Source organism: Carassius auratus, chromosome 19 (assembly GCF_003368295.1).
Source record: "Carassius auratus strain Wakin chromosome 19, ASM336829v1, whole genome shotgun sequence".
NCBI lineage: Eukaryota > Metazoa > Chordata > Actinopteri > Cypriniformes > Cyprinidae > Carassius > Carassius auratus.
The window spans coordinates 17,536,188-17,552,532 of record NC_039261.1 but is presented as its reverse complement, the minus strand read 5'-3'; the positions used below and the strand labels follow the sequence as shown (position 1 = coordinate 17,552,532).

The 16,345-nt window shown below is 37.2% G+C and overlaps 2 protein-coding genes across 3 annotated transcripts; both read left to right on the top strand.

Annotated features, from left to right (window-relative positions):
• The first annotated feature begins 4,349 nt into the window (after positions 1-4,349).
• Positions 4,350-11,075, top strand: LOC113119638 (keratin, type I cytoskeletal 13-like). 2 transcript variants are annotated; one of them, XM_026289249.1, is made up of 8 exons: positions 4,350-4,941; positions 5,025-5,107; positions 5,293-5,449; positions 5,665-5,826; positions 6,096-6,221; positions 6,448-6,522; positions 6,664-6,812; positions 10,948-11,075. In XM_026289249.1, the coding sequence occupies exons 1-8, from the start codon at positions 4,426-4,428 to the stop codon at positions 11,045-11,047; spliced, it is 1,368 nt and encodes a 455-aa protein (XP_026145034.1). In that variant the 5' UTR covers positions 4,350-4,425; the 3' UTR covers positions 11,048-11,075. The 2 variants fall into 2 exon arrangements, with proteins under 2 accessions (XP_026145034.1, XP_026145035.1); XM_026289250.1 differs by lacking the exon at positions 10,948-11,075 and adding an exon at positions 7,535-8,482 and having other exon boundaries at positions 4,387-4,941.
• An 8-nt stretch (positions 11,076-11,083) lies between these two features.
• LOC113119645 (keratin, type I cytoskeletal 13-like) lies at positions 11,084-13,883 on the top strand. Its single transcript, XM_026289258.1, has 8 exons — positions 11,084-11,506; positions 11,593-11,675; positions 12,425-12,581; positions 12,709-12,870; positions 12,979-13,104; positions 13,185-13,259; positions 13,427-13,569; positions 13,682-13,883. Exons 1-8 carry the CDS (start codon positions 11,108-11,110, stop codon positions 13,803-13,805), a joined length of 1,269 nt encoding a protein of 422 aa, XP_026145043.1. The 5' UTR covers positions 11,084-11,107; the 3' UTR covers positions 13,806-13,883.
• Positions 13,884-16,345: the final 2,462 nt, after the last annotated feature.

The following is a 16,345-nucleotide window of genomic DNA, read 5'->3' as shown; positions in this document are numbered from 1 at the left end:
AAAATAACTGATGCAAACGGATATTGCTTTTCCATTTGAAATTTGGCAGTCACTGTGCATTCATGAAAACTGAAACAGTAATTTTTGTTCAGGGTTTTTGAAACAGTGTATTTGTTCAAGATTTGCAATTGTGTTTGGATTATGTCACAATTTGTCACATGTGGAAAACACAATTGAAAATATAATTTGCAATTCCTTTTGAAAATTGTCCTTCCATAGACAGACTCTATAGCAGAGTACACTGGTGTAGATCTTTGCTTCAGAGCTTTTCTTCAAAGTGTTTGACAATAGTTCGTCTAAACATGAAAATTGTCATAAATCATTTCAAACTGGTCTGAAAGCTATTGAATTTCATTGAAAATATCTTAACTTGAGCGTGGCGTTTCTGCGGCATGTCAGTTGCGTGGCGGCTGCGTCTGTTTTCTGTGTCTTTACACACCAGAACCGTGCCTGACGTGGCACTGACGCGCTGCTGCTGCTGTAGGTGACATAGGGGTTTGTAACATGAGAGTGAGTAATACAGTAAATGACAGAATTTTCTTTTTTGGGTGAACTAAATGTGAACTAAGCAGTGCACATCTACCTACATAGGAGTCTTTACATACTTGATATAAATATTAGGACATCTTTAAATTATTTTACATTTACATTTAAATGTAATTTGTCAATGTCATTTCACTGTGTTTTTAAATAGCTAAACATGTCAAAATGTAATAGTTAATTAGCTAGACACAGGTCATTCAGAAATAATTTTCTTATTTATTGCAACTGTGTTTCTGTTTTTTTTTTTTTTTTTGCATTTGCTGGTAACAAAAAAAGGGGAAATTGCATGTCGTTTGTCATTGTTACAAATTTGTGAATGTCAGATGACATTTACCAAGCAGGTTGCCAATTGAGTTATTTTTAACCCAGCCATTTTTAGAGTGTTTGAGTTAGTTCGGGAGTTCGTTGACTCTGGAAGCCAGGTCATCTGGCGCAGCACCCCATCACTCGCTTTCTTGGTCAAATAGCCCTTACACAGCCTGGAGGTGTGTTTAGGGTCATTGTCCCGTTGAAAATAAATTATGCTTCAACTAAACGCAAACCGGATGGATACCGCTGCAAGATGCTGTGGTAGCCATGCTGGTTCAGTATGCCTTCAATTTTGAATAAATCCCCAACAGTTTCACCAGCAAAGCACCCCCACACCACCTCCTCCATGCTTCATTGTGGGAAACAGGCGAGTCCATCCTTTCACCTTTTCTGCGTCGAACAAAGACACAGTGGTTGGAACCAAAGATCTCAAATTTGGACTCGGCAGACCAATGCACAGATTTCCACTGGTCTATTCCTTGTGTTCTTTAGCCCAAACAAGTCTCTTCTGCTTGTTGCCTTTGTTTAGCAGTGGTTTCCCAGCAGATATTCTACCATGAAGGCCTGATTCACACGGTCTCCTCTTAAGAGTTGTTCTAGAGAGGTGTCTGCTGCTAGAACTCCGTGTGCCATTGACCTGAGCTAGTTTCTTTGTAGCGCTTGATGGTTTTTATGACTGCACTTGGGGACACTTTCAAAGTTTTCCCAATTTTCCAGACTGACTGACCTTCATTTCTTAAAGTAATGATGGCCACTCATTTTCCTGTACCTAGCTGCTTTTTTCCTGCCATAATACAAATTCTATCAGCTGTGTATCCACCTGACTTCTGCACAACACAACTGATGGTCCCAACCCCATTTATAAGCCAAGAAATCACACTTATTAAACCTGACAGGGCACACCTGTGAAGTGAAAACCATTTCAGGTGACTACCTCTTGAAGCTCATCAAGAGAATGACAAGAGTGTGCAAAGCAGTAATCAAAGCAAAAGGTGGCTACTTTGAAGAACCTACAAATTGACATATTTTCAGTTGTTTCACACTTTTTTGTTATGTGTATAATTCCACATGTGTTAATTCATAGTTTTGATGCCTTCAGTGTGACTCTACAATTTTCATAGTCATGAAAATAAAGAAAACTCTTTGAATGAGAAGGTGTGTCCAAACTTTTGGTATGCACTGTATATATTTCTATAGGAAAATGAGTTAAAAATTAAGGACGATATTGTAGGGTCCACTTTTGTTTACTGAATATATTAGTTTAGATATATTATTCCATTTTTACTTAATAGACTGATCAGATGTGACGGCCAATGTACTATGCATTCATAATTCAAACATTAAAATAGAAATATTCCTGAACAAATATTAATAAACAAAACTGTTGGATTATAAAATATATCTCTGTCAATCAATGGCTTCATGCTTAGGGCAAAATGAAAGAAAATATTGAGGAATTTAAATTAAGAGAAACTCTCAAACGCTAATTTACCATGCAGACCTGTCTTCAGCCACACCTGCTGCTTTAGGGAATGGGATTAATAATTTACATGGACTCACTGAAGTTTAGGATTTTATTCGAAAGATTGTTGTAAATTAGCGATATCCTTTTGAGTTTCGAAAAGATATCTCTAATTTACAACAATCTTTCGAATAAAAACATTAACTTCAGTGAGTCAAATTAATCCCATGAAACATATATATACTCAAGGCATTTTAACGTATACATTTTACGTAGGCATTTTGACACTCCCATAATTTTCCAGAAACAAATTTGTGTTGAAACAAATCATAGCCTATATTTATTTATTTCTCGTGATATAATTATTAAAGTGTTTTACCTCGCTGAAAACTCTCCCTCAGAAATAACCGCCATTCCTGTCAGGCGCGCGCGCTCTTGTGGTCGAGTAAACAATCGACGCTTCCAGAGATTTGACCTACATTTCTCTAAACTGCACTAAAACGCATTATTATGGTATTCTGACAAGCGAATTTTTATTTTATGCGACTCGTTTATTGTATTAAGTTACATGTATCTGTAGGCTACTACTGAGATTAAGGCATCTTGTTAAATTTATACAAGCTTGGTTTTCTTGGATTTATGAAAAACGTTATTAGACTAGTACCATTGTTTTTAAACTTTGAATTACTTTAAAATAGTAAACTTTCTGCTTATTGATAGCTATAGCATTCCTATAGTTTGATTGTTGGAAACAATAAAGAGTGCATTATAGCAACAACAGTGAACCATATTTGGAAGAATTAATTGAATCACTCAGAATTCAGACAACACTGCAGTTTATAATGGAACATGGAGCTTCTAAACGGAGTTTATGACTTGTTGATCATAAGAAAAACAGAGAGCAGTCAGACACTGTAGAATTCCTGCAGCTCAAGTGGGCTGAACTCTACATTTTGAAACTCGGTGATACTTTCTATGCCAATTAATGAATATGAAATTGGGTATAAATATTAAGAATGGTGTATTTATTTCTTTAAGTATTATATTTACTAAATAGTCTGAATTTAAGTTTTAAAATTTGGGTGCACTGTATAATTAATTCAATTCAATTCAAATATTTTTATTATATTAAACGTCTATTTTCTAAATCGTTCTCTGGAGGGATTCTTTAGTGTCCTCCAACATGGGCTGCAAATAGAGATTGCCAATCCATCACAGGAAACACACATTTATAGTACACATAGTATACCTATAATAATTATTAGCCTAAATGTAAAAGTTTTTTAAAGGAGGATTTGAATAAATAAAAGAAATCAAAATAAAAACCTGATGTTAAATTTAACAGTATGAGAACTAATAAAATGTATCATGAATCCCTTGATAATAGAGATCTGTTCTTCAGCTCAACAGCCTAAGGGAGGAATTTAAGGTTAAACTGAACTCGGTGGGAAACATTCTGCTGCTCTGCACACAGATGCATGCACAAACACGAGATCTTTCAAACAAGAATCCACTCTTTAGTAAAAATTCTTATGTAATATGTTGCTTTAGGTGAATCTTAAATTGACATGAGATCAGCATACCTCTTTTTTGCAGGAAAACATGCTTCTTCCTACACACTTACATCACTTATATGATGCAACTGGTGTTCATATTCTGCATTGAAGGTTTTGTGCCACGGGTTTTAAATGTAATATATTGAAATGAGTGAATCATTAGAGTTAGTTATTGGCAAATAAAGGTGATATTGAATATTCAAGGTTTTTAGAGCATAAGAGGCTTTACTACAGTATAACAGTGAAAAACAAGCAACCTCCATAAAAGTTTGAACATGTACAGAACTGCTTTTATGAGGTAGGTTTACAGGGGGAATGCGAGCATCTATCTCACTCACTTGAGGGTACGATCAATCAACCAATCTTACTTCTCAGCATCACCTTTCAACTCCAGGTGATATAAGCAGAATTCCTTGCCATCAGCAAGTTTTTTGATGAGAAAATAAGGTCAGTATGTCCTTCTTTGTCAGCTACCAGCATATATAAGGACCCTGAGTTGCTCTATTGCACTCACTCTCCAGCAAGAGCAGAGTAAGACCACAAACCACCGTCCACATGGCTACCACCTTCTCCAGCGGCAGCTTCGTTTCCAGCAGGTCCTCGATGGGCTCCTCACGCTTCTCTTCTGCAGGTGGAGGAGGTGGCCGCATCAACAGCATGAGGGCTGGAAGCGTGTACGGAGGCGCAGGAGGTTCAGGGGTCCGCACCTCCAGTGCCTCTCGCTCCATGGCCTCAGCAGGCTCAGGAAGCGGCTTTGGCTTTGGAGGTGGATTTGGTGTCGGAGGAGGCGCCGGTGGAGGATTCGGTGGGGGATTCGGTGGTGCTGCAGCTGGAGGAGGATTCAGCGTCGGTGGAGGAGCGGACGACAGCGTCATTGGCAACGAAAAGTTCTGCATGCAGAATCTCAACGACCGTCTGGCTGCTTACCTGGAGACGGTCCGCTCCCTTGAAAAGGCCAATGCAGACCTTGAGCTGAAGATACGCCAGTTCCTTGAAAACAGAATCTCTCCTACTAGCTCCACTCATAACTTCTCTGCCTTCGAAGCTACCATCGGTGACCTCCAGGCTAAAGTAGGTCTAGCTTGATACTTTGTGGTTACTGCTATAAGAAAATTGCATAACCTAATAAGTCATTAAAATTAATTTTTTTGCAGATCCTGAGCGCCATTCAGGAAAAGAACACAGTCCACCTCAGCATTGACAATGCCAGCTTGGCTGCAGATGACTTCAGAATAAAGTAATATTTGTATAGAGTACTTGCTGTGGAAATGTACAGAAATTCTATGAAAAACAACAACAAATGATGAAAGTAATGTTAACAATCCATAAGTCACACCAAATGATCTTTTCAAGAGACCGTTTACCCCAAAATAAAAATTCTGTCACCGGTTCTTTTGTATAATGCTCCTTTCTATTGGACAGATATGAGAACGAGCTGGCAATGCGTCAGTCTGTGGAGGCAGACATTGCAGGGTTAAAGATTGTTCTTAGCGAGCTCAACATGAGTCAAAAAGACCTCAACCTGCAGATCGAAGGGCTCACTGAGGAGCTGGTCTACATGAAGAAGAATCACGAGGAGGTAGTAAATCATTGAAAACCTTCAGATTATGCTAAGAATAGCTTTTAAATAAGAGGTCAAGTCACACAGGTGTTTTACAGCTTTAAGCTCTAGATGTCACTGTTTTCTAACATATTTCAATTCCATGATGCCTGGAGGCAAGAATGAACAGGTGATGAGGAGAAGATATTTTAAGATGGACATTTGTGATGGAATCATATATGATGTATCTTCAGGACCTCCTGACCTCTCGTGGTCAGATGAGTGGACAGATCAACGTGGAGGTTGATGCAGCACCGCAGGAAGACCTGACCAAAATTATAGCGGAGATGCGTGAGCACTACGAGACGGTCGTATCCAAGAGCCAGAGAGACCTTGAAGGCTGGTTCCAGCAGAAGGTTGGTTCAGTCCAGAACTTTATTCTTTGATAACAAACATAAAATCATATGTAGTCTTGGATCCCACCTCAAAAATGTTGGAAATTAAATAACAATAGTTCATGATAGAAAGGGAAAACATCTACTCAATTAAAACAAGTTAGAAAATGATTGATCAGTTCTTGCAAAGATGATTTGTGTATGTCCCTTAAGTCTAGAAACACTGGCACAGCTAACCCTGTGATTGGCTTATGCATGTATTAAATTGTTTTAAAACACTTCTTTTGCAGTCTGAGACCTTGAAACAAGAGGTTGTAACAAGCACAGAGACCTTGCAGACTTCGAAAACTGAGGTCAACACAGTGAAGAGCACAGTACAGTCCCTGGAGATTGAGCTTCAGTCTCTCCTTTCCATGGTTAGTATGTGTAGACTTGTGGAACAACAACAACTATCAAATTAACTGGAATTCACTTTAAAAACCCAATTTCGAGCCAAATAATTCATAGTTACATTTAAATGATAAACCCATTCAAAAATAAGAGAAAATGTATTTAGACCTTTTTTGGTTGGGAAATGTTTTAAGATGTCTTTAGTTTTGGTCATTGCTAACATACCTTTCTCTCATTATCCTTACCTCACAGAAATCATCCATGGAAGGCACCCTGGGCGAGACTCAGAATCGCTACGCCCTGCAGCTGTCCGGCTACCAGGCACAGGTGAGCGGTCCTGAGCATAAGGCTGACAATCTCATAAATCTCACAGACAGATCACTTACTGTAGCCAACCACTAACAAGACTAAAAAAATGACCTCCTATACAAGGGTTAAAAATTCTGTCTTTTCCCCTCGGGCTTGTAGGTGAGTGGAATGGAGGGTCAATTGGTGCAGCTTCGTGGCGATCTGGATCGCCAAAGTCAGGAGTACCAGATGCTTCTGGACATCAAGACCAGACTGGAGCTGGAGATTGCAGAATACAGGAGACTTCTGGATGCAGAAGCCAGCGGCAGGTAAATCACCGACTACATCTAGTTTGCATGCTCTGCTCCATAAGTTGGAATATTCTTGCAAATATGCAGACTGAGAAACATTATTTTCCTGCTATGCTCTACAAAAAAAAAAAAACTTTTTATTGAACTTATTTTTTTGTATTATAAATAACTATAATTGCAGACCCATGCAATAAACCCTGTATACCTACATAGATATTTATTGCACTACTGATAGATTTTTGAGGAAACCGTGATACTTTTTTCAGGATTGATAAATTCAAAGTTCAAAAGAACAGCATTTGTTTAAACTCTTCTGTGACAATAATATAAATTTCTTCACTGTTACTTAAAAAAAAAAAAAAAAAATTAATGCATACTTGCTGAATAGAAGTGTTAATTTCTTTAAAACAAATCTTACTGAACCCAAACATCTGGGCAGTAGTGTTGATAAAAATAAAGGTTTCTTTATTGTCATTGAAACATTTCCATTCCATAAAAAGTTTCTTTGGATTATTAAAATGTCCTTCACACTAAGGTTCTTCTAGGTACTGTTCGCTTAAAGGTTTTTGAGATATCAAAATATTTTTTAAATGCCATTGCTGTGAAAACGCCCTTTATATTTAAATTAGTATAGTTTGGGGTTCTGTGGAAGTTTGTGGTTTAAAGCTCGAAAGACCACAATTGTAGTACAAATCGAGCTTTACAGGTTTAACTGGTTGGGTATTCTTGCTTCTAAACAGCCTCATAATCTCTGGCTCTGGCTCCAGCTCCAGCTCCTCCTCCAGCTCGATCACTACCACCAAAGCAGCAGTGATCACTCTGGTGGAAGAGGTGGTTGATGATGGGACGGTGGTTTCTTCCTCTTCAACATCCCTTGTTAAGTGAAGCCCACCAGACACGTGCTGGTTGGAGAACAGAGCTTTAGCTCCACTTATGCTTTCAGAATATGGTGGTTGTCTTTGAACATTTACAACAATAAAACTGATGTTAAAGACTCAATTTGAACGGTTATGTCATCTATTGTATATGGATGCAATTTAGAGATGTTTCAGTTTAAATGACCAGAGATCCAAAAAGGGTATATTAACAGTGGCACAATAAAAGTATAGTTCACTCAAGAACAAACAGATTTTGTTGACCAATGGATGGGTGAATGGGTGCCATCATAATGAGAGTCCAAACAGCTGATAAAACATCACAAAAATCCATGTAATTTGCACGACTCAAGTCTATCAGTTAACATCTTGTGAAGTGAACAGCTGCATGTTTGTAAGAAACAAATCTATCATTAATACGTCTTAGCTTTAAACTGTTGCTTCCAGTCAAATTTCTTTATCCATAATGTTGCTTTCTCCAGTGAAAAAAAAAAGTTGTCTTATCTGATTCAGGAGAAAAATACACAGATCAAGCAGCATTTACAAGTGAAAACAGTCCAAATCTGTTTTGCCGGTGGACTTTGATGTGTAAGAACAAGCATGACTTTTTTTACTGGAGGGTGATTGAAGAATTGTTATGGATTATTGACTCATATTTTGGCCAAAAGACATAAAATAAAAAATGCCCTAAAGACATTTCTTACAAACATGTAGTTTTCACTTCACTAGATATTCATTGCTGGACTGGGATCAGGATTACTTGTGGATTATTGTAATGTTTTTATCAGCTGTTTGTATTCTCATTCTGACGGCACCCATTCACTGCAGAGGATCCATAAGTGAGAAAGTTATATAATGCTAAATTTCTCAAGATCTCTTCCAAAGAACAATTAAACACATTTACACATTGGATGGCCCGAGGGTGAGTTCATTTTCAGCCAATTTTCACTTGGGGAATTCCTTTACCTTGGTACCAAAGCATCATTAAACATGTCCCATCCTCAATCAAATCCAGGTGAGAAACATTTACACTAAATTAAGTGTGTAATGTTTCAAATGACTGCTTCTTAAATAAAGCTGACGGTCTTTACTTGGTCAAATAGTTCTAAACCAAATAACATTATGAACAAACTTCACTAAGCTACAGATATGTATCAGAATGTGAACTATGTGAACTAGTTACAAAAGATTGAACAAACTTGCACAGATGAGCGAATCTGCTGAATAAATGAATATGAATGAGAATGAAAGAAAAACAATGGTAGTGAGAGTAAACATTCATTTCACACGGGAATGACAAATATCACATATATGTGTTTTGTCGATCCACCCAAGGAGGCTTGTACAAAACCGAGAGAAATCTATCCATTAGAATTCACAATTCTATTAATATAAGCATAATATAAGCATGTAATGGAAATAAGTCCATTACATGCTTATAGAGAACATATAAATCCATTTCACCTGTAGGAGACCTCCGAAAATCTGCCAAGGATAAACATCAAATATAATATATCAAAATATTTGATTTATATGTTGCTTGCAAAACATGTCATCGCGACACACAGCTACTTCTGAATGGCCATCTATAGAGAAATATGCCTTTTGTCCACAGAATGCACTACACTCAAACTTGACCATGCTAACCAGCCAACCTTGACTTCTTGTGTCAACTAGTTAATCCAGCATCAAACCACCAACAACCAGCACGGTTTATAGATGTAATTATGCATGCCTAATCCTGCCTTTTTTGAAAATGTCTTCCATAAAATTTCATTTAACAGAAATGACTTTTTAAATTGTCTTTTTAAAAATCTTTTCCACTTTAATCACATAAAAACTCCTAAAACAAGCTACACTTATTGATTCAATATTTTGCAAGCTTATTGTGTTCATTTCTTAAAATATAAATGAGTTACAAACAGAAAAATACGTTAAAAATAAAACACATTCAAGATGCACTCTGTGAAAACAAGTCAATATCTTGCATAGTTTCACTAAAACTTGCATCAAGTACATCTTGTTTGAAAGGTTTTCAGATATTTTAACTGGAAAACAAAATATGCAATTTCACAGTGCTCACATTGAGACTATGAAGCAATCATATTAATAACTGTTTCTACTGAAGTATTAGCAGTAAGTCACACCCGGCACAATTACTCACAGCATTGACTTAAAAGTTCAAACGGACTACACTAAAGTTACAATATTAATTAAACTGACTGCAGTGAGTCCAATTCAGTGGTCCAAAGATAATAAGATAAGATGAAAAAGATATTGCATAATGTAGCATAGGGTCAGTATCATTGTGTGTCATTGTGTAGAATGAAAAAGCAGTAAGCATTGCACAACCCTGACAAATGACTTTCTGCTATGTTGCAAAAGTACCTAAAAGGTCAAACTGGATTGAAAGATATTTCACTCACTACCAAAATAAACAAAAGGCAAACAAACAAATCTAGTTATTGTTCCGTTGAACTTGCTGTGCAAAACCTCACCTTTCCATCATAATGCTGCTGTACATCTGGAAACCGCAAATGTCAAGAGTTTTCAGCCCAGCCCAGCCAAGCCCATAAAAGAAACGTGGTCTGGTCAGTAAGCAGAATTCATTTTTGTGGTAACACACCTGTGAAGGCAGCGATGAAAGGTCCTGTGGAAAATAATTGTTACTAATGGAAACAAGTCTTTAAACTTGCATGTTTCTAGGATGAAAACCACTGTGCTGCAGGGTTCTCTGCACAGGATTCGTTTCTAAAAAATGTCAACAACTGTCGCATCTTTAAACAATGTCAGCCAAAAAGCAGGGGAGAAAATGTGTATTGTGAAATAAACCATTGTTTTGGATTGCAAAACCATCGTGTGTTCTATTTATCTTCTTTGAATGCAAACAAAAATAATAATAATAATAATAATAATAAAATAAATATAAAAAATATACAATAATTTAAATCTAAAATTTTAAAAACAAGATGCATTTACTTTTGAGAAAAAATAGGCCCAATTCATTTTTGATAATAATTACAATTTTAAAATGCATTTAATTTATTTGATGCAATGCATCTTTACTCCAGTCTTCAGTGTCACATGATCCTCCAGAAATCATTCTAATCTGCCGATTTGTTCTTATTAGTTTTGTATAATAAGCTAGAAATATATTAATATATAATATTATCTCAGTGATCTTTTTATTTTGTTTGCACTATCATTACTGCACCCGAAAGTCAAACAGAAGCTGAAAGATTTGCTAACTGTGTCTTTTACCCTACATTTCACCTTAGGTGTGACCTTAAAGGTCGCTGGAACCGTTCCAAAGAATGCAGTGAGATGACATGCATGGGATTCCAGGCTTTGTGTCTTATATTCAGATTCACTCTATAAAAGAAGCTGGCATTCTCCTCGCTTCATTTACTGAGCTGCCAGAGCAGACGCAGACAGAACATGGCTTCCACCTACTCCACCCGCAGCAGCTACATGTCCTCCAGCGGCTCCACGCGTATGTCCACGTCCAGCGTGGGAAGCAGCCGCATGAGCACCGCGAGAGCCGGGAGCGTGTATGCTGGAGCAGGAGGTTCAGGGGTCCGCATCTCCAAGGCCACTTACTCCGTCGGCGGTTTCAGCGCGTCAGGATCTGCAGACCACAGCATCATTGGCAATGAGAAATTCGCCATGCAGAGCCTCAACGACCGTCTGGCTGCTTACCTGGTCAAAGTGCGCTCACTTGAGAAGGCCAACGCTGATCTGGAGCTCAAGATCCGCCAGTTCCTAGACGGCAAAGCCTCCCCTGTTGCTCGTGACCACAATGCCCACTTTGTCACCATAAAGGATCTTCAGGCTAAGGTATTTAATGTTTTTTGAAAGATCCTAATATAGAGCTAAAAAATTACATATATACATAAAACAATTATATTGGTGTATATGTCCAGATCATGGCAGCCATTCACCAGAAGGGTGGAATCCATCTCAGCATTGACAACACCAGCCTGGCCATTAATGACTTCAGAATGAAGTGAGTCTTTCCAGCAGATTCAATGCTTACTGCGTGTTTTCAACACAGGCATAGAAGAAAATCGACTCATAGCAACATAATGCACTGTGCAGAAAAGGAGATTTATGGTATTTATTTATTTATCTATTTTGCTATAGAATACAGAATAAATGTTTCATTTTCTTCAAAGATTAAAACGAAATAATTTGTAACAGGACAATGCAAAACTGCAGGATTTTTCCTTGTGGTCTCCTGAATTATTATAGTACAACAAAATCAAATCAAATAATAAACTTACTTAAAATAAAATGAATTTTAACTTAATTCAAAGTAACATTTCTCATTTACATTTAGTTTGGCTTGATGTACTAAAATGACTAAAAAGTCAATCTTAAATAAAAACTATACAGACATTTAAAAAACAAAAACTAATAAAAATGACAAAAACATAAAATTACTAAAACTTTAAAAAAAAAATAATATTAATAATAACTAATATTATCTCAATGATACTAAAATAAGAATGGAGGTCTCATATTTAAACCCCAAGGGTTTCATGTTATACCATGCCATTTTGAGAGATAATATTATATTCGTGACTATATCACTGACAACATTGTTTTACATGTTAACTGTTTACTGCAGACATTATTTATAAATAGTAAAGCAAGCTAGAGAATGTATAGAATAACATGAGTGTTGCAATGCATCAGTTTTACCTGAGTTTGGAGGTGGCTGTTTCGCAGTAAACTAGAGCATGTTTCTGACAGATATGAAACCGAGCTGGCCATGCGTCAGTCCGTGGAAGCAGACATCGCCGGCCTGAAGAGGGTGCTTGAAGAGCTCAACATCACCACAAAAGACCTCACCGTTCAGATCGACGGGCTGAAGGAGGAGCTGGTCTATCTGAAGAAGAATCATGAGGAGGTACATAAAGAATTTGTGAAAATGTATATAGCAATAGAATAACATATGTAACCTTAAAATAAGATACACCGACCTGAGAATCAGGGATGTTACTTGAGACTCGACATGAATATGAATATATTCCTAGGATTTGTTGGCCGCACGTGCACAAATGAGTGGACAGGTTCACGTCGAGGTGGATGCAGCTCCACAGCAAGACCTCACCAAGATCCTGGCTGAAATCCGGGAGCACTACGAAGCAGTCACAGCGAAAAACCAAAGAGATCTGGAGCACTGGTTCAAGACAAAGGTGAGAGGTCTCAAAACACACAGGGACAGACTATTAATGAGCCTTTTCATGGTGTGAGACAGCTCGTTTCAACTAAGCTAAGCAATCTCTCTCTTCTCTTTATTTCAGACGGAAACTCTGAAACAGGAAGTTTCCACCAGCACCACAGACCTGAAAACATCTCGCACTGAAATCAACACGTTCAAATCCACACTACAGTCTTTGGAAATCGAACTCCAGTCCCTCTTAGCCGTGGTCAGTGATATGGAATTGGCCATTTGTGTAGTACTATTCGTGTGACTTTATTCTGAATTTGCATGTTCTTATTACTGTAGAAAGCATCTATGGAGGCCACGTTGAATGACACCAAGAATCGTTATTCCATGAAGCTGTCCAGCTACCAACATCAGGTGAGTAGATTTTCAATTAACAAAACCGATATATTATTCACTCCCCCTTATGTCATTCCAAACCTGTATGTCTTTTTTTTTTTGCAGAGCATCCTTAAAAAAAAAACTTAAGATAAGTGGAACAAAAGTTTTAAAGAAACAAAATGGTTTGTTTTTTGTGCTCTCAGGTCACCATCCTGGAAGAGCAGATAGTCCACCTCCGTGCAGACCTGGAGCGCCAGCGTCAGGAGTATCAGATACTCCTGGACATCAAGACCCGACTGGAGATGGAGATCGCTGAGTACAGGAGACTGCTGGATGGAGAAACCACGTGAGTTGATCTGTTCCCTGTCAGATCCAAATCGTTCAGAAAGCAGGTTAAATGTCCCAGGAACACACTACTACTAGTTCAAAGCCTCATAACTGTTGTTTTTCCTCTTCAGTGTCAAAACAACCTCCAGTTCCACCTCGAGGACAAAAGTCATCACAGTTGTGGAAGAGGTTGTAGATGGAAAAGTGGTCTCCAGCTCCACGTCCTCAACCATGTCTGACAGACGCATACTTTGATCGGCTGTAACGCCTGTTTGTGTTTGCACCAAGCACACATCTGAAAACCAAATAAAATAAAGCATCATTTAAACTCTATTCTGCTGGAGTTTTTCTTTATTTATTTATTTATTTTTATAAAATGATGCATATTAAGTAAAGACTAGTTTATCTTAAAAGTGATTAAATTACCATTTCAGTTTAATATGCAGAAAGTATGTATTTCAGTCTATATGGAAGCCAATATAATTACACAACTTTATTAAATCCTCCATCTATTATCATTTACTTTTTTTAATGGCAATAGACATAGGATAATAAAAAAACTTTTACTATAGTTAAACCATAGTTATTACACATTTTCTAAAATAACTTAATCATGGTATTTTTAGTAAAACTCTGATTACTCTAATGGTAATTAATATGCCAAAAAACAAGCTTTTTACTATAATAAAACCATGCTAAATTTTCGAAAGGGAAACAGCAAGTGGAGCTTGAATGTCGAATAATGTTTGGCTTTCTTCTTTTCCCCACAGTGTTTTATCCTTGATGTTCACAAGCAAACCTGTCTAGGAGACATTAATAGTGCTTCATGCACAACTTCTAAACATTTACAGTCTGTTAAGTCTCAAATACACGTGTTATTTGATTATAATACACGTCCAGAGTTAAAACTGTAAAGCCACACAAAAATAAAAACCCAGTTAGAAACTGACGTTTGGGAAAGATACAGAAGCCAACTACGACTTATTAGACAATATATTTCAAAGTAAAAACGTTTTTTAAAGTTTCTATAATCTTATGCGTAGATGTGTTGAAGACAAACCTCTAATACTGAGGTGACAGCGAACTCTGGTGGCTGACCCAAAAATCCTGGATATGAACATGATATTGAGACGATTGCGTCCTACAGATGTTAATAACCGTATTCACCTCAAGCATCACTTTTAGGTGAGTATTAAACATTTAAATGGCAGTTTTTAGATTAAAAACACCTTATAGTCCACTTCAGAAGGCTGTATCCTCGTGGCATTCAGCGTTGAAAAATACCCTAAATATCAGCCAGCAGTGAATACAAATCTGACTCAGAAAACCATGCTAGGTCAATCACAGCTTGAAGTCATTCTGGTTTGTACGCACCAACTCCTCAAAGATGCATTTAGTTCACTAACTGCATGTATAATCACCCTGGAACAGCTGGGAGTTCAGTGGGAACGAAGCCTTTGTGTTTTTCTATTATCAGTCCACATCCTTAAACATGAAGCTTCCATACACGTCTGAATCATTAAGTATTAATGAAGCTGAAGTACTTACACAAGCCATGCACGGACAATGAAAACTGCCTGCAAAATAAAAATAACCATATGTTGAGTTTTACTTGACTTAAAGATGTCAACATCCTTGTTGCCACAAACTGTCATTTTAAGCTACGCACAGCTGGGGGGGGAAGCTCCAGATCTTTTCAGTTTGTGCTAAGTTTACTTTAGCCTACTTTAGACTGGCTCCCTTGTGAAAGAGGAGACTATTGGGACACCAATTAGGTGATAAACATCCATAATAACTATTTGGAGTCAAACAAAACAAGTTCAGTGATTCTCAAAGGACCTGCAAATATCATCAGTGCTGGAGATAAAACGTGCAGACCCACATAATTACATTAAAATAAACACATTTCAATGCCGCAAATTAATATTTATGGGGAGAAAGAGAGATTATATTTTATTTCTAACTTAAATTCTTGGAAGAATGCAGTTTGCTTTTATTTAAACGCGAATATCCAATTAGCCAGTTTCTTTACTCCAAAATAACTCCACAGCTGAGAACTTTTTTTTTTTTTGCAGCTATTAAACTTTACTTTGTGTTGCTGATTAACTACTTTTAAAATCCAGTTTGATTGAAAACACATGTGCATTCCCTGTTTCTCTGTAACAAACACCTCTGTTTAAGAAATTCCACAGAGATGATTGAACTAGTCAACAAATTGTTCTAAACATTTCCTGACTCATAAGAATGACATGTAAATATATATATATAAAAAAAAAATTCTCAAAACGTTTAAACAGCAACTGAGACCTTATAAGAAGTGAGAAAGAAGCTAGAGTTCTTCTACCACCTAAATTCATCTACATCTATGTAATCCAGTATTTACTGGATTGGAGGTAACCCAAAACCTACAGGTGCACAAGTTGTTTGATTTACAGTTGAATTGATGCCGCAAGAGTCAAAGATGAGATACTCAATAAATCCCAAAATAGCCACTTAAACAATCATTAAGTTATTTATATGACAAAGCAGGCAACTCACACCAGCCTTAAAGGTATAGTTCACCCAAAAAAGAAAATTCTGCAATTAATTACTCACCCTCATGTCATTCCAAACCTGTAAGACCTTCGTTTATTATCAGAACACAAATTAAGATATTTTCCATGAATTCCGAGTAAGGACATTCGTCCCCTCTGCGTCACCCTGGCACCATTTTGGAGAGGATCACATGCGTGAACAACGTATCAGTGTACATGAGTTGCATACGTATGTGATACTCTCCAAAATGGTGCCAAGGT